Source organism: Chondrus crispus, genomic scaffold, assembly GCF_000350225.1.
Source record: "Chondrus crispus Stackhouse genomic scaffold, scaffold_26, whole genome shotgun sequence".
In the NCBI taxonomy this organism is placed as follows: Eukaryota; Rhodophyta; class Florideophyceae; order Gigartinales; family Gigartinaceae; genus Chondrus; species Chondrus crispus.
The window spans coordinates 53022-75284 of record NW_005179159.1 but is presented as its reverse complement, the minus strand read 5'-3'; the positions used below and the strand labels follow the sequence as shown (position 1 = coordinate 75284).

Here is a 22263-nt window from a genome sequence, read left to right as displayed (position 1 = left end):
TTTGATTGCGTAAATACTCTATTATTAAAGCGTAATCTTGTTTCTTCAACACTATTCATGTAAAAAACTTTGACTTAATTTCCAAGTGGACCAATTAAGAGTGTTCCTGATTGGGGAACAATCAACATTCGGCATGAAAACTTACGCACTGCAACACCTGTGTGACAGAACCTGTCAGAATCAGCTCTCACTGGCTGTTAAAATGAGCGCAGACGTTCGTTCCATATTTTTAGTTTAATGTTAACCATACAAAAAAATTCTTCACAAAATGTAACTGTGCTCTGAAAACCGATCCTGACGTGAACTGTATGATCCCAAAATATCTGCGTTAGACAACCTCTGCATTATTTTGAAGTCTTTATCGCAACGTTGACCATTGACACTCTTCGGTATTGAACATCGGACTTCCTTGTCTGCAATCCTGATCGCGTCGGATCCTCAACACACCATAGCACCTTCCGATCCACAATGAAGGCTTCAATTCTCGTTACCATCTTTGGAGTATTGTTCTCGCTTGCAGCTGCCAAAGTCGGGCCGAAGGTTACCGATAAGGTTTTCTTTGATGTTACAATCGGCGGAAAGCCAGCAGGAAGACTTGTCTTTGGTCTCTTTGGCGCAACAGTCCCAAAAACTGTTGATAATTTTAAGGGACTGGCGCTGCATGTAAAAGGCTTCGGCTACAAGAGCAGCATTTTCCACAGGGTGATCCGCGGTTTTATGGTGCGTCCAAATGAAGCCAGCAACTTTTGTACGATTTGGCGTGGCTAATGTCATTTTCATTGATCTCAGCCATGGTCACTAACTGAGATTGTCATTTTTCCGATTATTTATGGGTTCTACTTCTAACATCTCACAGGCACAAGGAGGTACGATTGCTGGGAGATGAGAACATGCCGAATATCTGGCAATGGAGTTGCTGCTGAGAAACTGACTTTTTTCGGATTGTGTGCAATGCGGACCTTGCAGGTGACTTTGAGAATCAAAATGGTACTGGTGGTAAATCAATCTACGGAGAAAAGTTTGACGATGAAAACTTTAAGCTGAAGGTATGCGAAAAACAGAGTGGATAACATATTGCGTTTGAAGAGTTTACCGGTATAATTGCATAGACTGACACATCATTTTCCCATGACTAACCCTCGTACGTACAGCACACAGGCCGTGGCTTTCTTTCTATGGCCAACGCTGGCCCAAGCACTAATGGCTCTCAATTTTTTATTTTGTTCAAGGATACTCCCTGGCTGGATGGCCGCCATGTCGTGTTTGGCACGGTGATTGAGGGGCAAAATGTTCTTGACGCGATTGAAAACGTCAGGACGAACAGCAGAGATCTTCCTCAGGAGGAGATTGCCATTGCTGATTGTGGTTCTATTGACGTCGACGAGCCCTACAACCTCGAAGTGTGAGCCTGTGAGTCTCGGCCACAAACGGCAGACCCAACAGAAGGACTTTCAGCTGGCCTGCGCCTCTTTCATAGGTAATAAACGCATTCACCCAAACTCTCATCTGTGCAAGCTTCTGAAACGCACCCTTTTTTAATGAAATCCGCCTACATGCCGCACAAATGGCGATTCGTCCATTTAAATGGTGGAAGAGGGCGGGGGGTGTACGGGAATTATCTTTGTCGTAGGTGTTTCTGCGAGACGAGGTATTATGAGTCCCAGAACCGACAGCGATTTATGTCATAAGCTGTTAGCGAGTAGTTTTATAACGCTTCACCTGGTCCAGGAGCTTTCGAGCCGCTGGATCATGTTTGAAATGGTCACGAACAGGTTGTAGCATGACGTTAACTGCTTTTGCTACTGCAGGCTTTACGTCACCTGGGTGCAAAGCCCCTGACATAAAATCGGCTTCAAGCTCATCGTAGGATGAGAAGGATTTATTTCCGCCATTCTCTTCAGACCTTGAGATTTCAAGGGAGCCGAGTTTAGGGAATATGAGGTATTTGAGGTACTCCAAGACAGGGTTCCCTTCGACTGTCTTTTCGGGACAATAGGCGCCCTTGATCTTTGATTTAACCTCCGAAGCCGAATCTTCCATGTATATCGCGCTCGAGGGGTCGCTCTTGCTCATTTTAGCCTGTCCCTGTTTCAGTCCTGGCATCATGTGGTGGGACAGGACTATGGGTTTGTTCTTGAGTTTTGGTTTGGTGCTGTCGCAGTACTCTCTTGCCAACATGTTCACCTTTCGTTGATCCATGCCCAGCTGGCAAATATCAGCTTTCAAAAAGAAAATGTCCGCGCACTGCATGCATGGGTACATGATCTGAGCTGCAGAAAGTTCATCGCCATCTCCCCTTCCCATAATTGTACAGCAGCGCTTGACGCGGGCGACTGAATTCAAGGTGGCTATGTTCATCACCCTACTCCAGTACTCGTCAGGTCGCTTGTTGATTTCGTCAGACGCCCAGAGAAATTCGACATTATCCATGTTCATGCCGCATGCTTTCCAAACTTCGATAAAGTATTGTCCAACGACTCGGATCTTCTTCAGATCGCCCCCCATTTTGTTGTTCAGCTGGGCAAACCAGTCAGCAACCCAAAATACAAATGTACATCCCGCATTAGTGAGCTTGTTGACATTGATGGATTTCTGAATGCCCTGCGCGATATGCATTCGGCCGGAGGGCTCGAACCCGTCGTAGCAAAGTGGTGGTGTCGGCTTTTTCTCTAGTAGCCGTCTGAGACCCTCCTCTGTGTGGCACTCCTCGCCGACAGACTTGATGAGCTCAATCCTCTGGTCTATTGTGAGCCCGTTGACGAGGCTAACCTCCGCAACTTCTCTGGTGAGGTTTTCCATTTCGTTGGTATTCGTGGCAGGAGCGGGGAGGTTCTCTTGTGAGTCCGTCATGCTGCACAGGAGGCGAGGAGCGCGGGATCCTTCTAATCTCCCCGATTTCTTCAGCACTGCAGAAGTGGGTGATCGATGACGTAGTAACGGTAGCGGAATGACGTTTCAAGGTTCGGACGCCGCCGACAGCAGCTAAGACTTTCAACGCGTGAACAACACCGCGGCTTCCGCAGAGATGCGTACGATGCTGTGCTGTACTGTACCCTGGGTACTTATGAGAGGTTTCTCATTACAGTTATGATAATGTAAGTATTTTGGAGAGACTACGTCATTGGCTGCGTGTCATCTGCTCACCAAGAGTGGGATGGGGGCCATTTGTTGTATCACGAGCTGCAGCCATGCCATTTGCCAGGGCTGTGGCGTACTTTTCCCAACATCGACGTTTAGCACCTGGACTGCAATCGGTCAAGACGAAAATGGACGCACTGGACTGCTAACAGGGATGCTATCTGCAGCTGAACATAGATTGCTGCTATTTGGCTGTTCCACGCCATGTCCGACCTTAATAATAGAGACTGAGTACGATCTTGGAGACCTTGCGTGTTCCGGTTCTAAGCTATTAGCTGTTAGCTGGGGCCAAGCGTCTAGACACGTGATACACCTGTATTGATATTGTCATACTACATTGTTTTTTGAATTAAAATTTGCATCACATGAGGGCCATTGCCTCTTGTCGATTCTCTAGTCTAGAAGCAGGTAGAATCCGCCGTCGGATCACGGGGCCGCTTTTTGAGCCCATGCCCGTGTTGCCGTCTGCGAGTGTTTCTGCTGTAGATTTTGTGACGCAGTGAGTGCGAATACTACAAAGAAGGCAGAATGTTTAAGAACATTACCGGCTCGAACGCAGCCGGAAAGAATAATGCCACTTCAGATGAGTCGTTTTCGGGAACTGTTGATCCAACCGGTTTGGAGCGGGCGGCCAAAGCAGCACGTGATCTCGACTCCTCGCCCAATGCGCAGGCCTCACTTGCCTTAGTTCGCGAACAAGAAAAGACAAAGCAGTCTGAGTTTGAAGCAAAAACGGCCGAATTGCGAGCCTATGAGGCACAACAACGCGAAAAGAATATTGAGGTTCAAGCTGAACAGCAGAGGAAGACGATTGAGAAACAGGCTGAGTATGCTCGCGGACAGGAACATTACAGGGACAAGCTAGAACGGGAACGACAAAAAGATACCCTCGGTATGCAAATGCAGGCCCAGAGGCAAATGAAAGAGGAGGAGCGCAAAAAGGACGAGGAAAGTGTTTTGAGGCAAGAGGCCATTCGTCGGAAGACTGTCGAGTATGAAACTGCCCTACGTCAGCAAGCTGATAGCGCCAAGGCTAAAGCCGAAGCAGAAGGGCGTATTGAACAGGAGAGGAGGAATCATGACTTGATCATGCAGCAGAAAAGGCTAGAGTTGAGGGAAAGTCGAAAGACTACTCTTGAGGGGATTAGGGTTGCGACGAGCAGTATTGGAGCTGGACTCTCATCTTTTGTTTCTGATCGCGAAAAAGTGACAACAGCTGTCGGTGGCCTTTCCTTGGCTGCCCTTGGTATTTACTCTGCTCGAGCAGGCGCCACTGTCATGGGAGGCTACATCGGGGCTCGTCTTGGGAAACCCTCTCTTGTTCGTGAAACAAGCCGAATCACCCCCCTTTCTGCAGTTCGAGAGCCGATTGCAACTGCCAGGAAAGTCTACGCCCGTTTCAGTTCTCACAATGCGGACCGTGCGTTAGATGGTGTCGTATTAGCGTCGCCAACTAAGACTCGGCTGCAAAGAATAGCGCGCGCTACGAAGAACTCACGCAAACACCAGGCACCTTTCCGAAACGTCCTTTTGTCTGGACCCCCGGGAACTGGAAAGACTCTTTTTGCAAAAGGACTTGCAAAAGAAAGTGGACTTGAGTACGCAATTTTCACTGGCGGTGACCTTGCTCCGCTTGGGTCGAGTGCCGTCACCGAGCTTCACAAAATGTTCGACTGGGCCCAAACCTCCAGAAAGGGGCTGTTGTTATTTATTGATGAGGCAGATGCCTTCTTGCGCACGAGGAGCTCTGCAGCGGGGGCTACCGAAGACATGCGGAATGCGCTGAACGCATTTTTGTACCGCACTGGTCAGCCCACGACACGATTTATGCTTATGATGGCCACTAATCGTCCGCATGAATTTGACGAAGCTGCAGCGGATCGAGTTGACGATGTAATCCCATTTTCTCTTCCAGGCCCGGAGCAGCGGCGGGAAATGCTTAACCTTTTCGTGAATCGCCTGATACGCCGTCCAGCCACCCCGATAAAACTTCTAGGCGATGAGCCTTGGGACCAGTTTTGGGATGAGGCTGTTGGTGGAACGGAGCACTTCAGTGGACGTGAAATGGAGAAACTTGTCATTGGGTGGCAGGCAGCCGGGTACGGAAACCCAACGGCTGAACTCGCTGTAGACGAGGCGAGGCAGGTGTTGCGCGACCATGTGCATCAGAAGGATATGAAAGAGTCATGGGCACTTTCTCAGCGACAAGAGGGTAACAGACCTCCAGGGTACCAAGGTTCTCGGTCTGTGGAGCGGACAGGCGCGGATGCAAACAGAGAGTTGTATACGGCTGCTTAGATCCCCTCGTTCAGGAAGATATAGGAAAAGCCTCTACAGTGAAAGGGATTTCGGGTTGACGCAAAGGGGTGGCAATAGGTGCTGTAACGATGTTAGGCAGTTTTGTAGGGTGCACTAATATAATACTACACATTTGACAATCTCGAGCCTTTCCGGGCCGACATATTGATACCAGAAGCCTCGCCTGAGTAGCTTGATCCGGGCTTGCCGTCGTAATCCTGTACTGCGCCCTTTCGGCGAACAACAGCCTTTGAATAGGCCAGACGATTCTTCGTACGAGGAGTCTTCTTGTCCTTCGGCCTGTATCTCGTCAGGCCCCTATTCTTCACAACCTGTGAGGAGGCTCGACGTCGTGCCTCGGGATCCATTTTATCCTTAAACGTGTAGACATGCGGTTTAGATTCCGCAGCCTTTCGAGATTTGCGGGCCTCCTTCTTCGCCTTGTTGGCTAGCATTTTCGCCATGACCCCGTCATCGTCTCGAATACTATCCATATCTGGGTCGTCTGGGTCCTCGAATGTGGAAATAGGAGTCATGAGTTTCTTCGCCTTCGGCTCTGCGCGCACGACATCCACATCACCAGACACCAACCTCTGACTAGCGGTGTTCTGGCGTTCGCGCTCCATAGCACCAACCAGCGCGCCAAGCTTCCTTCTCTTTTCGTCACGCATGTTGTTATCTCCGCTTTCTTGTTCTCGTCCTACTCCAACGCGAGAGGGAAGCAACGCTCGGATTCTCTCTTCGTCTTCCTCTACTACCAAATCGGCGACATTCCTGCGCTTCTTCCGCTTCTTGTTCTTGTCCAGAGGTTTCACGACACCGTTGGGAACAGCGACATTAACTTGAGCCTGAGTGCCTGGGAGACCATTGGCATGCGATGTTCCTGTTGTTCCTGACTGTTCACCTGCCACGTCAACAATCTGTGCTTGTGCTGTCGGTTTAGTTGTGGCTGGCTTTTCGCACGGAAGGGCCCTCGCGTCCTTAAGTAGAGATCGAATTCGAACAATTTGAACGAGGACGGGATGGGTTCGAATGTCCACCCCCTCTGAATCAGGGTCAGTTCGCAATGAAAGATAAAAAGCGATGTTGCTGACCAACGATGCATACAGATGGAAGAGAATCGTCGCTATCTCATTCCAATGAATGCGGTCCTTCCAGATCATAGCCTGTCTTCGGCTCTCCAGCATTTCCTGGATGAGAACAGGTATCTCAGGAGCGGCGTGGTCGATGGAGGATGCGGAAATAATTCCGTTCGCATTGATTGTTGCGTTTGCACCTTCTTTCTCGCTTTCGCTATCGTCGTTTACATCTGTATCATCTTCGTCTTCGTCGCGATAATCGTCAGGATGCAACTTTGCAACGGCCTCTTTCTGCAGACGCAGTGCTTCTTCTTCCTCGTCCTTCAACGCCTCCTGACGTTCTTCCTCCTCCATGATTTCGTACTCGTGTGTGTCACCGCCGTAGTACAAGCTCTTCTTCCCGCCCCATCCCCGCTTCTCCGCCAACTCCCTGTCATGATCCATGTCATCGCTTTCATCTTCGTCCGAAGAAATTTGGTCTTCACTTGAAATGTCCTCATTGAGCTGAGCGTCAGGGTCCGATTCTTGATCTGCGTCCAAATTGTGACGCTGATCTATGAAGTCGTCAACTTCATCATTCAGAGTGCTTCCCGGAAGAATGACCTCTGGTCGAATTGGGGCCCTTCGTTTTCCGCGGGCCATGACTATTGAAAAGGAAAAGAACAACTAACTACAAAGAGTTACTGAGGAGCAAGAGCCCTCCCTTCGCCTTTCCACAACTCAGTTGCAATCGGATGCGAATGCTTAAGTTTCGCGAGAAATGCAGGCGCCTGAGGAAGGAGGTAGGGCTATATAGATGCCGTAGATACACCTCGTCGTCGCCCGTACAGCAGAAGTACAGTAGATAATTTGACCTGCGCAATAAATGAATCCGTAACGCAGTACTTAGAAAGTAATCAAAATAATATAGAATCAAAATAATATTCCGTTTTCCGCTTACAAAATATATTCTGAATGAATTTTACGGTAATTTTGCAGGCGGCGTTCTCTGATACCCTGACGATTTTTATAAACACTGGTTGTCCCGATATGTGCTGAATAGGATTAAAACTAACGTAGTCGCAACAGGTCACGGGTGGCATACCGAGAAGTTCCACAACAATACGGGACAGTTTTTTTGTTGCTCTGATTGGCGAGGGGCACGCGTGTCGTTGCACACATCAGCAATAAATTACTTTACATGTGTACAAGACGGGAGGCTCTAGTGGTGACTATTCCGACGCAGATAGACTTGGATAGCTCGACACGTACTTTTCCACATGCCGGTGCATTGTTCATGTGTCGTGGCCAAAGTCATAGTAGTTGCAGTGGTCCCGATCCCCACAGTATCTCAAACGCTGTATTGGACGCAAGGAACACTCCCCCGAACTGTACAAGTACGTTGTAGACTACAACGTACTTGTGGACAACTTGTAGTGGACAACCACGGCCATGCCCATACACTTCACAATATTATACACTGATAGGTTTGCAAATTTTTGGGTTTCGCATTTCCACCACAATCTGCGGATTTTGCGACTTCTGTCACAGCTGTGTACTGTAAGGCTAGACACAGATGCGCACTCCGCATTTGGTTTGTTCCCAGCCGCAGGCTGGGAGCTGCAACTGCCGGTACTGTACTTGTAAAAAAGGCGTGATCGGTTGGCCAATACTGTAGTCCAAACAATTCATGCTTCACAACAGGTACCATTGCCTTCAGATGCTTGAATATATTTCAATACGCAGTTACTCCCCGCGAAGGAAAGCGTCTCAAATGGCACTCTCTCTGGGGTTGAAATAACTGCAAGCCGTCGAGCCGCAGAGCTTTATAAATTTGCACGTCGGCTCTGAACGATGTGCCAACAGCGAATAGGAAGCGCGGGAAACCCCGTAAAGTTTGGAAGTACTACAGTACAGGGGGGGGGTCGCGCAATAGTGCCACTTTGAGTAGTGCATCCCACGCATTAGTGCTATGCAAAACGCCTTGGCACGGTTATCATACTTCCTACACGTGTTCATACACGTGTGCCCCGCTGCACACGTCGCACAGCACGTAGCGCCGCATCACGCACAGCGGGCACGGGATCTGCTGCTTGACTTTGGCAGAGAACATCTGGGCGGGGCGCCGCAGGGGGGGAGGGGTAGAGCGAGTGCAAGGGAGGAGAGAGCGGACAGGGGGGGAGGCAGGGACGTTCGCAGCTGTCGCCTATTGGGAGGTACAGTAGAATTCCGCTTCAAAGCCTGGCATCTCTGATCGCTCGCTTCAAACAGGACATGTCCTGTTTGAAGCGAGCGATCAGAGACAACTGTATGTAAATGATTGTGTTTTGGCGCTTTCAGTATAGTGCCATTCACGCAATAGTGCCATATGTCGAGGTCTGTTCCGGTATAGCACTATTGCGTGGGACCCCCTGTATCTGTAGTACTTCTGTAGTACAGGTACAGTACTTCCAAACTTTATCGGGTTATCATATTGACTGAGGACACACGTTCTTATTGTTGCTCTTTCTGCTTTCGTAAAGGAGGGAAGCTTCCAAAGTCCAACCAACCTTGCATGCGTAGGCGGAAGCGTGATACAGAACAATTTTAAAATTCCTTCCTTCGGACTGCAAGAGGGAATCGTGTTGTTTCGTTGGATTTATATCGGCACTCCTTTACAAGAGCTGAATTTCGTTCCAGCGTGGCGCTCTCAGTAGTTGTAAGCATACCATCTTCGCGAAGTTTGACATGGAAGAGAATAAAATTTCTGATGGCACTCTGACGGCTATAGGCAATCTTACCAGCCCGTGAACCCTCATCCGATTCCTACCATCTCTTTCTAAACATACAGTTTCGCAAAATGAGTACAATACCTTATTTATTCATGTGTTCATGTACAAGATGCAACGAGGGTATGCGCCAGGCGCCACGCCACTACTGGTGTGGTGTTGGAAGAAAGGAAGTGATTTGTATCATGCGAAAACAGGGAACAGACTGTGAATGTGCCAATCACCGCGTCTCCTTAAATACTCCGAACGACTTACTGTTGTCTTCAGAGATTATATCGCGAGCTTTCTTCAGATCAGCGTGGTAAGCACCCATCTTTTCAACCATTTCAGCTTGCTTGCGAGCAAACTCAGTTACCTCTTCGGAAAAGTTCGTTACTTCCCGTACTATCCTCTCTTTAATTGCCTTCTCAGCGACATTTTTTTCGTCCACTTCTTTGCTCAACAAGGCTTGTTCTTGGTCAAATTGCGCCTCCTTTTCAACCAATGCTCGGTCTTCCTCTCCCGTCTGACGATTGACATCCGTGTTTTGGTCCCCAACTCTAGCAAGCTTTTGCTGGACGGAGTTTACTACTCGCGTGAGATGACCCTGGGAATTTCTGATCGTTGTAATCTCCCGTTCATTCTCCTTCAATAAACCTCTCCGCTCATCGATTTCTCGTTGTAACCCTTTCGCCCGTTCTTGCTCCACAAGCACTACATCTATTGCACTTCCAGCCTTTTCGACAGCATGCCCTGTTTTGCTGATAGCATCAGTTCTCATGCGTAGAGTCCGTGTCCGTCGTTCCATACTATTGACATTTTGCTTTTCCGTCGCGAGATTTTCTGCCATCTCATCCATTTCAGCCTTCACCCTATCTGGGGATGATACGACCCGCATTCGATATCGGTCCACCTCTTCCATTTCGGACATCCTCTTCACCTTCACAGCGGCGGCATGCTCTGTCCGCTTCGTGAGAAGGGTTTTGGCGTCACGGGTCCGATCAGTGAGCTCAATTTGCTGCTTGTGCAAAGAACCAAGCTTGATCCCGAGTTCCGCCACATGTTCGCGAAGTGATTCAACTTCTGGCTCATCTTTTGCTCGAGCCTCTTCGATGACTGAGATGTCTCGCTCAAGTTGGATTCTCTCATCGTTGTTTCTCTGCTCTCGCTCCGCCATCTCATCAAAATTTCCAACTACTTCTTCGATCATAGCCAACCGCGTCTGCCGGAACTTGTGTAAATTGATCAAAGCGGAAAGCTCCCAGTGGAAGCGGTTCTTCTCCGGAGCGTGGAGGTCTCGAATGCCAAACTCCTCAAATTGAGCGGCTTCAAACATCTTTTGGCATTGGCGTAGGTAGTTGAACTGCGGGATAGCATCCTCGTACAGTTCCGGGAACTCGACTTGGTCCATGCATCCAAACGAAGGCTGCGCAAAGTCCTCTGGACGTTTCCAATAGATTTCGGAGATGAAAAAGTCTGTGACTCTTCTGATGTCTGCCGGTGCCGGTGCGCGAAACTCTTCTTTTGAGATAGGACAATCGAAGTTGTTCATATTCATGTCATCTTGAATTTCTGAGAAGGGCATGCGTGGAAATTGAAAGGCGCTCTTCGGTTCCGGCGCAGGTTCCAGGCGCTCGCCCGGTCGACCGCGAGGACGTCCGGTGACGGGCATGATAATAAAGAGAAGATGGCGGAAGAAGATATCAAACTCAGAAGTATTGCGGCAAGGTAGGAGAGATGCACAGTTCCCAGGCAGAGCCGCTGGTTGATACTTAGCAGACGAGAAAGGAGGAAATGAACTCCCTCGCTTTTGAACCGTTCAAAATTTTAAATGGCCTGATCGCCAGAACCATCCAATTGCCATGGAGATCGAGCAAAAGAGTATTACACGTGTCATTGCCTGCTTTCGCACGGATGCCTTGGTCGCCTTCCTTTCTACTCTTGTACCTCACAGTCGTGGTTGCTGGTGCAAACAGCTTTGCACCCTGTTGCACCCGATCTGGTAATTTCCGGGTGCACCCACTGTTCCGTCAAGAACAGCATAAATGACTGGTTCGCAAACTACTACAGGAGTCATCTCACAAGAACATCACCCGCCCATGTGCAAGTGTGGACAAGTCGCACGTGTGTATACGGTAATTTGATCGCATCGCAGCTGCGCGTATGCTAGAGCACCACGTCGCCATGACTGGAATTTCGGCAGTAGCTTCACCCATCACTTCCGGTTAACTGAAACAGGCCGCAATGCGTGCTAGCATTCACAGCTGCAGCCCCAGACTGAACGCGAACGCGGAAGAAGACAGAGAAATCCTCCTTCACCCAGCCCTCTCAGCACGAATACTTGTTTGCCCATCTTGTCCCAATGGTTGGGCTCAGGATATCGTTTGAGGCAATTTAACGAATCCGTATAGCAGCTTCCGGCACTTGCTTGTGGTGATCGTCTCGTCGCCGCAGCCGCGTCGTTGCACTACCACGGCATGTTCGTTCGCAATAGGCATGTAAATGCTCGTGGATGCTATCCTCCAACAAGGCAGTGGCAGCATACATTCATGTTCCACAATTTTCTGGGGTTCGACTGCGTTTGTTTCCTTGAAATATCTACAGAAGAAACGTCTCGGCTCTCCGTACAAGCCGCAGATCGTAGATATGGCCTCCGGTTTCGAATACATCGACCTAGTCGTGCTCTAGTGTCTAGAGCTAGCTCTATACTGTACAACGAGCGACTTGCCTTGTATGGGGTCAGGCTTGGATTCAATATGGGGCTAGCTTCTTTTTTTGCAAAAACATATACACTCAGTTGCAACTTTAGAAAGTCATTTTGGACAACATTTCTTCAACGTGCTTGGCCTCGGCAATAACATCTTGCAGAACCCCGAGATAGCAGATGTGAATACACTGAAATACTAAGAATTTAATGGAATTCAAGTTCCAGTTGCTTTTTTAAACGGGCGTTTTGGTCTCGAAGTTATCAATACATACGATTTCAAGGTTGCTCAAAAATGGCTTCTTTTCCAGCGTATCTAAATTGACCGGAAAGGACGTACAGTTTTCACGAAAACGTTTCCTTTCGCATGGCAGTAGTCGAGCGAGGTGGCGAGTGTATCTGTATCCTTCTTATCGAGAAAGCACTAGTCCAAAAGAAAGAAAGAAAAGAAACCTTATATGAGGTCGCTGGTCATCTAGGCAGAAGAGCTGGGGACGACGCGTAATCGGACACCGTATGTTGTGTTCTCACTGTAGATGTATTAAATTGTATAGTTTGTCCTTTCTCTGTTGCCTCTGCTTTCCTTAGAATATTTTCACAATTGCACCAGGTCCCTCAGAGGTACATGAACACGAAAAAGCGATCCTACGATCGACTACAATTGAGTCTACGCGGGTCCCAGTTTGTGGTCCTGAGACAGAGATGCTAATATGACTGTGCTTGTAAGGAACTAGGAAGCTGCTGGTCACGCTGTAGAGGCATGTGCAATGTCAGCGAAACGAACAAGCTGGGATGCTCGTGCAGAACGAATCTGTCTTGCAACTGCAGAGTAGAAGTGCCAAACATCATTCACCTGCTATCTCAGACAGCTCGTTCAACTACAACTAATGAGAAGAGCAAAGATCAGGAACGGAACCATTTGGTCAGCTGAAAATGTCGCAAAAAGAATATGTGATTCCCGAAAAACTATCCGACGCAGCTCACTGGTAGAGCGGCCGGTAACGATGAAAGGAAAAGTCGGTATTGCGCCCCTTGGAAGTGCATCTCCGCATGGTATAGCGGGTACACGCGATCGCTGCTGCGATAAGCGCTTGACGGGTTATACTCGTGCCTCGCGAGTGTGGGATCCATCGCTCTACGTCGACTTGCGACAATACGACTCTAGTTTCTACCTATGCGAAAGCTTAGTGTCGGAGGGCATCAAACGATGGAATGTCTGCGACTGCGGATATGGACCTTCTGTTGCAAACATGTAGTCCGTTTGTGACCCCCGGCTGGAGAATAGCTGCATGGCGCCCGATTGCCTGTTGTCCTGCTGGCTGCCGATGGCTTTGATGGGCAAGTACTGCCACATGTCTGCCATGAGATGAGGATATCGGCAGACCTTAAGTGGGAGTACAAGGCGACCATCGCAAGGGCCGGTGAAAGGCTCAATGTACCGTGATCCCTGAACACCGACGGCGCCTGTCGCCCAGGGTGTGTGGCTCCTTTAAATACTGTTTCCATCCAAGACTACTTCGTGTAATGCACCGGCTACCATAGCATCATTACTGTGCAGGCTGTCGTGTCCACGTGGAGAACAGAGCGCATTTGGGAAATCACACTTTACAGCCCAAATCCAGTTTTCGATCTCAAACAATCTCACCGCATCGGTCCGCCTTAACCTTCTACTTGGTCCCCCCGCCTGCCCCGGCGCCTTCGCAGACGCACATCCCTTCCGGGAAAACTCCATCCACTCGCCTTTCCTTCTACATCTCTACCATCGTTTTCATCACGCGCATGCCTCAGCTGCGCGGCCCAAAAGCCCTGCTGCTGCTTGCTCTCGTCCTCTCCGTCCCGGGGCGCTGGGGCGGCACCCCAGTCGTTGTGTGCGCCCCCCGCCTACTGCGGCTCTAAATCGAACACCTCGGTCGTCACCGACGTCCTTTAATTGCGCGCCGCGTGCACTGAAGGCCGCCTGGTATGTCCGTCAAATCAACCACGCCCCGAGGAGCACATGGATATCGGCCCTCGTCCTCTTTTATGCTCGTCGCGGCGCGCGCAATACGGGAGGACACATCGGGATTGTAGGCGTCTTGCACAACGCTTGCGCGGCGGTGCGAATGCTGAGGGAAACCTTTTGGCTATTGGGACATATGTGAGGGACGCGGGTATGGGCATTCAGGGTTTTGTGGATGCCGTTCTCAATAGAGATGACGTGCACGGCGCCGGGGAGAGTGATGCCGCCAAAAAGGAGAGGATCATCTGCGAGTTGCGAGGTGACAACTCTGTCGAAGGGGCTCATGGGGGAGAGACTAGCAGTCCTGCCCAGTTTAGGGGTGATGCTGATCGCGCCGACGACACCGTTGCGAACCGGCAAATGCACGGAGCGAGGGCGAAGCGCCGGCGGATGAAAAGCCCCGTGATACCAGTCGTGTGGCTGCGGAATCGTTTTTCCTCGTCGGTGCGAGCAGGGACCTGTCCGTGGCAGCTGACATTGCCGCCATGAAGGGCTGCGTTGCTGTGCTGGCATAGGGCAAGTGTGACATTGTGCAAAGGTCATTCATATACAGGACGCAGGCGTCGTCGGGGCCATCGGAATCAGTTGTGGGCTTTATGGCACGGTGGCCAACATGACGCTCAATGGAGCCAAGAAACGCTTCGCAGAGACTACCATTCCGGGCGCCATAGTAAGCTACAACGGCTGGAATGCCATCGTCCCGTGCAGAAACGATACCAATGCCATTTTCAGGGTCAAAGGCGAAGTTTAATTCGAGATCGATTCCCGACGCGATGCCCTGATGTGCACATATCCGATGGGATAGAGAAAATTTCTTACGTGCCCCCTTTTATTTGAGAATTTTTGTTACGTGCACCTAAGCCCCTTTATATAAGCCCCTTTGCTAGGGGGCGCTACAGTGATGAAAAGGTGAAGAGGGCGTCGTCGGAATGAGTTTGATCAAAGGGAACACGTTCCCTGACAAGCACAGCATCTTGATGGCATCCTTAGCCCTGTGCGCCACCGTGGGCCGATCTCACAAGGTTAAGAAAGTCAGACCCTGGGCGCCTGCGTATAAAGTGCCCCTCCCAGGAGTGCTCATACATTGTCAACGCTCAACCAGACCGCAGGGCAAACAACGGCTTGTGGAAAGTGGGAAAACTCAATCTCACTCACTCCTGCGACGCTATCAAGGGTAAACATAAGCGCAAGCCCCTAACCGAAACCCTTGTAGAGATGGGTGGATCTCCGGTCAAGAACCTTAGTGCAACACTTCAAAGCCAGTATGTTGCTGTTGCTGCCCTTGCCTCTCAAGTCAACATTAACGTGGATTTACAGATGCTGCCAATTGCCAGACAGATGAGCGCGTGGAGAGTTCCGAGTCAGGCAGGTCGGCCGAAGAAATGGCGGAAACAGGGGGTCGCAGCGCCTCAACGAAAGTCGCGTTGCTCTGCTTGTGGTCAAGTTGGGCACTACACTACGACTTGCGAAGCCCCAGACACTGTGTACCTCTACCGGAAAATCGTTCGAGAGGTGAAGAAAGGGGCACGTAACAAAAATTCCCAATTAAAAGGGGCACGTAAGAAATTTTCTCTCCCGACGCGATGCCCTGATGTGCACATATCCCATGGGATATGACGCAACGCGGATTTGAGACTTTGTACGATCATTTTCTGGTACAGTATCGTATGGTATATTGGATGTTAGTGGTGGTTGAATCGGGTTTGAAAGGTCATCAGGGTGTGTGAGAACGTTTGCGGAAAGGGTGGCCTCAGCAACACTAGACCGGATGTTGTAGTTTATGCCTTGCTGGATGGGCAATTCGGCTTGCATTCTCCGCAATGTTGAGGTGGAAGCAAGAGGGCAAGAGAGGCGGGGCATTCGCCAGGGAGGGCGCACTACCTCGGCGGTGCCCCGTCTCTCACTTGGCAGGGCAGTGGGTTGAGTGGCTACCGTGAGATAATACGTCAAGTCAGCTATGTCAAATTGCCATGAGTAAGTGAATATTATTCACTTACTCATGACAATTTGACATAATATTATTATACCCTGTACTCATGGAAATTTGACGGACACAACCTATCAGAAACGCAGGTTATCAAGGTTGTATCTTGTCTGGAGCATGGCTGAGAGGCCGGGATGAAGAGAAGGCATGCGCAGTAAGATAGTGCAGGCGAGATGAGCATTTCCGGTACGGTACGAAGCGCCAATCTGTGCAGGTCAGATGCAGGGGTGCATTTGTGCGGGACGACTTGTCGACGGGGCGGGCTGAATTGCGAGAACGATTTGACCCGGACGTCAGGGGGACGTCAGCAGGGTAAAGTCTGGACCCTATGATCTAGATTACCAATATATGTACATATATATATATATATTTTTTAGAGACGCCTCGGTGTCCTAAGTTCTAGCTACCTGTATGTCTATCGGACCGCTGTTCTCATATGAGGACACTATTCGACCTTTTTTTTCTTGACTTGCACTTCCTCGACAAGAAAGCAAAAAGATACCCACCGCCACCGTACATGACTTCTGATTTGGGGCCAGAAATAACTTTGTGAGAATTGCATGTTCTTCCTGGTCGTTTTTAGATATGTCTGGAAAAGAAGCTATTTTAAACCACCTTAAAACCGGGGAATTTTATTTCTCTAAAACCGCATGTAAAATAACTTTCAAACCAAAACTCCAGTTTAAAAAGCAACTTGGTACTCAGTCTGCATCACATTCTTAATCTTTCTGCCTATTTAAATGAATAGGCAGAAAGATTAAGAATGTTCAAATGAATAGGCAGAAAGATTAAGAATGTTCAAATGAATAGGCAGAAAGATTAAGAAATGTTCAAATGAATAGGCAGAAAGATTAAGAATGTGATGCTTTGAAAAGCTGCTATCCCAGTGTTTTTGCAAGATGTTATTGCCGAAAACAAGACAACAAGTGCGTTAAGGAAATAGTGTCCAGGATAACTTTTTAAATGTTCAATTTAATTTATATTTTTTTGCAATAAAAGAGTTGCGAAAATTAAATTTATATTGATTGGCAAACCTAACACCCGGCGTGCATCTTAGCCGACTTAGCTCAGTTGGGAGAGCGCAAGACTGAAGTTCTTGAGGTCCCCAGTTCGATCCTGGGGGTCGGCATCGTTTTAGACTCGCTGCGATTTTCCCATTTTTTTCACTCTGGCGTGAACGGGTGACAAGACTAAGAAGATACCCGGGAATGTCGGAAGACACTGCGCTTTTGGGTGGTGCCTGCTAAAACTGGAACTTCATTTTGTTGGGACGAGCAAGAGATGCATCTTCCTTCTCGGTCTATTTACCTCCGGCGCTGGGTGGCTTGTGTCTTCTAAGATATGACTGTTTGAAATCTGAAGTATACAGATGATATCAGAATATCTCCACGTCTTACCGCAATACACATTTTACAGTACATTTTTTTAACGTGACCTGTGGTTGTCAGGACTCGCCCCTTGAATGCAGGATGGGCGTCAACGAGAAGTTTGCTCGGCTTTCCATCATAAATCAAAACACGGAAGACCTCGCAGCGACAAAATCGGATTACGTGACTGGCTCATCGTGTCCGGTAAACTCTCGTTTTTTTTTTTTTTTTTAAAAAATTGCACCACAGTCTCTCATTGACTAGAACCAATCGGTGGGGCAGGTCAGGATTTTGATATTAGGCCCCAGTCGTTAAGGTACCATGTTTTCTGTGACATTCGACATTTTAATTGAAAAAGATACACTTCATCGTTTTTCTGGCAGTACATCGTTTTTCGCTGCTGCCAATGAAGCTCACCTACTGAAAGCTGTTGGGAAGTTTATCAAAAACAGCTCTATTGGTGCTCACTGTAAACAAATAGTCGCTTGGTTTGGTTCCAACTATCGGAGCTGAAACGAAGTGCTTTTCTATATTTTTGGAGCTATTCTATTGCTCGTGGGTGCAGGTCAGCTCCGAGACTCCTGTATGTTAAAAGAGGCCCCCATGCAGCCACAAAATGGTTCACGGATCTCATTGTGATTCGGTGTCTACACGCCAACGAACGGCGTCTGCTGCGTCTTGCGCCGGGCCGGTAGGTTTTCTGCGCAGCCCCGTATGCTCTCAGCGCGAAAAAAGTGAGATGCTAGGGGACAGAAATATGACAGCACGCCCCGGCTGAGAGACTTCGTAGGGGGGAACCAGTCCTGCCTAGCCAAAATCTCGTGCTGTTCTTGCCAGCACATTTGCAATCTTGTTCAGTAAAATTGCAACACGTGTTATTTCGATCCAATCGTGTGCATTTGATTTATACATCCAATGAAAAGCCCACATCCGTCCTCAGACCATATCTCCAACAACTTGATCTCATGGCCTCGCGTCTTCCTATCCGCAAATTATCCCTAAGCACAGGGGACCATGGCACTTACGCGTGGAAAATGCACGCGCCTGAGTGAAATAATCAACGCCTTTCTTGAGATACTGGCGCCACCTTTACCAAAATCCCAAACGCTGTGGAAGGAACAACGTGCATGTCGTTCCTGCCCTGTACCCCCTCTCTTCTCCATCCTTGTCCGTTCTGTCTCCCTCCCAGACCCTTCCCTGCTCCCTCCAAAGCTCTCTGTTCACCCCAAGGTTTTTTTTGGCCCCCAGTACATACGCCATGACGCTTCAAAAAGCCTCCTGTTCTTATACCGCTCATCTCATAGGCTACAGCCCATGTGCGCAACAGCAACCTAGACCCCCCGCCTCCGGAGGTCAGATACCCAACCTCCTATGCGTTTACACTCCTTACTGCTGCTCTTCCAAATCACCTCCCCCCTCCCCCTACCCACCTTCCCAACATCTCGAACTTCCATTCCTCACCTCATTTCCCCTCCTCATATTCCTTCTTGTCTTGCCCTCCCGTTTTCTCTACTACGTAACACCTTCTTCCAGACGAGACCCCCCTCGCGTCTCGTCTCTCGTCTCTCGTTCTTCCTTCTTCCTGAAGGCCCGACCCTAGCTCGGGCCTCCTGTTGCGTCTACATGCGGCATGCCCTTGTCTGAAACCGCTTCCCAGCTCCACCCAACGCTAGCATTCTCTCTGACCCCCGCCTTCCAGAACCGACCCTCCAACACCGACTTTCCCCCTTCTGCCGTCCCAGAATCTGTTTTCGGCTGGCCTGCTGTCTTCTCCGCTGTACAAGTATGTATCCCTTGTTTTCAACGAGGACGGTACCCGGCGTGTCTGAGTTTGCTGACCAGCCTTACTAACTATTTTTTTCTTCCACGTCATGACGTGCTGCTCTTACTGTTTTCCTTTAGTCTGTTCTGGCCTCGGTGCCGATTTTCAGCAGGATTCCTCGTTTTGGAAGGTCTCGGCGCCCTGGACGCAAAGTTGCAGTTTCTTACGCTTCAAGCCCGTCTATGTCTTTGACTCACGCGCCCGTCGACCAGTCTAACTCTGCTGTCATAGCCATGGGGTCTCAGCCATCTACTGACATCTCCATGATTCCAGTAACGTCAAACACCCAGCAAAGTGGTGAAAACGCTCCTTCTACCTTAGCGACACATACCATATTCCCCGTGTCCAAGGGTAACACAGAGAAGTTGATCCTCACTTCGCTTCCAGATGAGCTTATAGCCATGTGTTATTCAGACCTCAGTGCAGCTGACTTGGTGGCCCTGGAGCATGTGTCTCGTCGTCTGCGCCAGCTCATCGCCTACGACTCTGTCTGCTGGAAGCGTTGTACAGAGACCCGCTGGGGTCATTTATCTGCTAACTCCGCTATCTTACCGTCGGCCGCTAGGCATGCTGGTACCTGGAAGAGGCTGTATTCTGAGAAGGCTAAAACTGATGCAGACCACACTCCGTGGTTGACTCTGTGCGGCAGCGAGACGTTGGCTGTTCTTGACATCATCAAGGGTGCGACCACGCAAGTCCCGATGCCAGTATACTGGCCTATGAGCACGGATATGGACATCGCCGTGCCGAGTTCTCCGCCAAAGGACAGTGTGGTACCGATGTCGACTTCGTCTCCAGTCAGCGTGATGCCCAGCAACCCTGCCGTTTCTTGCCTTAGCGTAGTGCTTCTGATCGACGCTAGTTCGAGCGTGACCGATGACGATTTCGAGACGATGAAGTCATTCTCGCTCGCGCTCGTTGAGGACCTTCGAGTTTCGCATCCTGAGGCGTGTGTGTCCGTAGTGCAGTTCAACCAGCACCCCAAGGTTGAAGTCGCGCTAACAAACGTTTGCAAGTCCCGACTGTCCAGCTCGATTGAGAACATGGAGCAGATGATGGGCAGCACCGATATCGCGGCTCCGATCCGTAGGGCTCGAAAGATACTTTCTGAGGATGATGTGCGTCCCGGAGACCGAGCAATTGTCCTTCTTACGGACGGGCAAACGCACGCTGATGAGCTACAGGAATCCGAGCGAGAATCCAGAAAGGCCTTCGAGGAGGTGGGGGCACGGATGTACACGTTGGGAGTGGGACGAGATATCGATGAGGTGGGGCTGGGCAGAGTGGCGGCAGGCTCAGAGGGCGGCGTATATGTGACGCTTCGACGTCTTGTATCATCCAAGTAATGCGTTTAGTAATGGCTACTCTCCCGTGACGGGAATCGAAAAAAGGGCCTCGTCGAGGGCACCTCATTTCCCTACTCCTTCAATTTCTAGTGTTTGATAATGCTGTTGATGTATCTTGGTGTTACCGCCATTCTTAGAACAAATAAAAGTAGACGCAGGTCTATCCTTCGTGCGGTGCGCAACTTGCAGTGGCTCACCTCTCAAAAATCCGCATCCCTCCAGCCGACAAGGCTCGCCCCTGCCTACTCACGCTTGCCTCTGGTCCTCATGCCCGACGCCGGCAGCGACGGCGCTGCCGAAGCCGCACAGCGCGGCGGTGGCGAGTGCCATCCTGGGGGGCACGGCGGCGCGGGCGGCGATGAAGGAGCCCGCAGCGGCGCCGGCCGTGCCGGCGGCGAGGGCGGGGTGGCGCGGGCGCGACGTCGTCATGGCGCAGTACACGCCGGAGAAGATGGCGAGGAAGGCGGAAAAGTTGAGGGCGTTGCGCGCCATGGCGACGCGCACGGCGCGCCGCCGCGCCGCCGCGTCCGCGAACGGCTGCGACGACGTCGAGATGTAGCCCCACAGAGCGCCCGCGCACACGCCGCGCACCGTGCCGTCGACGGCACGCGCGGAGCAGGTCGTCTCCATGCGGCGCGCAGGTGGGCGAGGCGAGGCGAGAGGGTTGAATGGAGTCGCTGGGGTGGGAGGGGCGGGGTGCGGGGAGAAGAGCGGCAATGACGTGGGGGGGAAGCGCTATATCAGATATGCGCGTCCAATGGGGCAGCAACACGGCGTGGGATCACGGACGCTTGGGGCGGTATGTCGTTCGTAGAAATTAAGCATGAGTAACGTTATTCGGGTGTTGGGGCGGGATGGACATCAGGATGGTCTCAACGGCGGCATCATCGTCTTCGCGGACACAGACAGGGTAAGCGACGCAAACGCCAGCCTTGCACCAGGCTACCGCCCTCGAGCATTGTTAACCATACGTTCCTTGGCAAGGCGCGTCCAGTCGCAGGCACCTCTCACCACGCTATCCAGAGATGCACCAGGATAAGACGCCTTCTTTAGAACCCAAAAAGTTTTACAACCACGACGCTCCCCTATGCGAGGCGCGCACTGCCCCCACATAGCTACGCTCTACGCTATCTCATGTCTTGCATTCCTTAACCATAAAGCAAGAGTTATTCTCACATATCTTGTTTTGAAAGCAAACCTTCTGCCTGCGCGGCTGCCTCGGCCGTCTCCTCCTTCCAAAGCCGCCCGAGTCACCAAAGCCCCCAAAGCCGCCTCCGCTACCAAAGCCGCCTCCGAACATATCGTGGAACATGCCCGGGTCGATGTCCATACGGAAGCCGCCTCCGCCAAAGCCGTGATGGAAGCCTCCGGCTCCACCGGGTCCGCCGCCACCACCGCCGCCGTTCTGCAGGCCTTCTTCCCCGTAGGCGTCGTACGTCTGGCGTTTGCGGTCGTCAGCTAGGACCTCGTATGCTTGCGAGATGTCCTTGAATTTTTGCTCCATTTTGGCGTCGCCCGGGTGCTTGTCGGGGTGGTAGAGCCGCGCCAGACGACGGTACGACTTCTTTATCACGGAGACGGGGGCGTCGCGTGGGACGTCTAGAAGGCTGTAGTAGTCGCGGGCGTGAGTGAGGGTTAGCAGAGTTAAGAGTAGCACGGGTGGGAGAAAGCGGGGCTGTCGCATGACGGCGGGGAAGGGAGGGTCACGGGGGGGGGGGGGGGGGGGGGGGGTTGGAGCTAAAGGGGGTTCACACTGGTGGTGGGAAAGAAAAAAAAGGGGGGGGGGCCGGGTTTTGGGGG

At 50.6% G+C, this 22263-nt stretch overlaps 11 protein-coding genes; 6 read left to right on the top strand and 5 right to left on the bottom strand.

The window, feature by feature from the left end:
• Nucleotides 1-453: 453 nt before the first annotated feature.
• Nucleotides 454-1503, top strand: CHC_T00008420001 (Peptidyl-prolyl cis-trans isomerase). XM_005716710.1 is given in 5 exon segments: nt 454-468; nt 469-726; nt 966-1034; nt 1140-1406; nt 1407-1503. 3 exon segments carry the CDS (start codon nt 469-471, stop codon nt 1404-1406), a joined length of 594 nt encoding a protein of 197 aa, XP_005716767.1. The 5' UTR covers nt 454-468; the 3' UTR covers nt 1407-1503.
• A 7-nt stretch (nt 1504-1510) lies between these two features.
• Nucleotides 1511-2850, bottom strand: CHC_T00009345001 (Putative Tyrosyl-tRNA synthetase). XM_005716709.1 is given in 2 exon segments: nt 1511-1692; nt 1693-2850. The coding sequence occupies 1 exon segment, from the start codon at nt 2848-2850 to the stop codon at nt 1693-1695; it is 1158 nt and encodes a 385-aa protein (XP_005716766.1). The 3' UTR covers nt 1511-1692.
• Nucleotides 2851-3666: 816 nt separating this feature from the next.
• On the top strand, nt 3667-5436 carry CHC_T00004941001 (hypothetical protein). Its single transcript, XM_005716708.1, has one exon. It carries the CDS (start codon nt 3667-3669, stop codon nt 5434-5436), a length of 1770 nt encoding a protein of 589 aa, XP_005716765.1.
• An 84-nt stretch (nt 5437-5520) lies between these two features.
• CHC_T00004940001 (hypothetical protein) lies at nt 5521-7157 on the bottom strand. XM_005716707.1 is given in 2 exon segments: nt 5521-5561; nt 5562-7157. 1 exon segment carries the CDS (start codon nt 7155-7157, stop codon nt 5562-5564), a length of 1596 nt encoding a protein of 531 aa, XP_005716764.1. The 3' UTR covers nt 5521-5561.
• A 2325-nt stretch (nt 7158-9482) lies between these two features.
• Nucleotides 9483-10049, bottom strand: CHC_T00004939001 (hypothetical protein). The gene has a single exon (XM_005716706.1). It carries the CDS (start codon nt 10047-10049, stop codon nt 9483-9485), a length of 567 nt encoding a protein of 188 aa, XP_005716763.1.
• A 2783-nt stretch (nt 10050-12832) lies between these two features.
• On the top strand, nt 12833-13201 carry CHC_T00004938001 (hypothetical protein). Its single transcript, XM_005716705.1, has one exon. It carries the CDS (start codon nt 12833-12835, stop codon nt 13199-13201), a length of 369 nt encoding a protein of 122 aa, XP_005716762.1.
• Nucleotides 13202-13965: 764 nt separating this feature from the next.
• On the bottom strand, nt 13966-14457 carry CHC_T00004937001 (hypothetical protein). Its single transcript, XM_005716704.1, has one exon. The coding sequence runs from the start codon at nt 14455-14457 to the stop codon at nt 13966-13968; it is 492 nt and encodes a 163-aa protein (XP_005716761.1).
• A 416-nt stretch (nt 14458-14873) lies between these two features.
• On the top strand, nt 14874-15122 carry CHC_T00004936001 (hypothetical protein). Its single transcript, XM_005716703.1, has one exon. It carries the CDS (start codon nt 14874-14876, stop codon nt 15120-15122), a length of 249 nt encoding a protein of 82 aa, XP_005716760.1.
• Nucleotides 15123-18553: 3431 nt separating this feature from the next.
• On the top strand, nt 18554-18895 carry CHC_T00004935001 (hypothetical protein). The gene has a single exon (XM_005716702.1). The coding sequence runs from the start codon at nt 18554-18556 to the stop codon at nt 18893-18895; it is 342 nt and encodes a 113-aa protein (XP_005716759.1).
• Nucleotides 18896-18901: 6 nt separating this feature from the next.
• Nucleotides 18902-20635, top strand: CHC_T00004934001 (hypothetical protein). XM_005716701.1 is given in 4 exon segments: nt 18902-18925; nt 18926-19078; nt 19198-20463; nt 20464-20635. 2 exon segments carry the CDS (start codon nt 18926-18928, stop codon nt 20461-20463), a joined length of 1419 nt encoding a protein of 472 aa, XP_005716758.1. The 5' UTR covers nt 18902-18925; the 3' UTR covers nt 20464-20635.
• A 770-nt stretch (nt 20636-21405) lies between these two features.
• On the bottom strand, nt 21406-21576 carry CHC_T00004933001 (hypothetical protein). The gene has a single exon (XM_005716700.1). It carries the CDS (start codon nt 21574-21576, stop codon nt 21406-21408), a length of 171 nt encoding a protein of 56 aa, XP_005716757.1.
• Nucleotides 21577-22263: the final 687 nt, after the last annotated feature.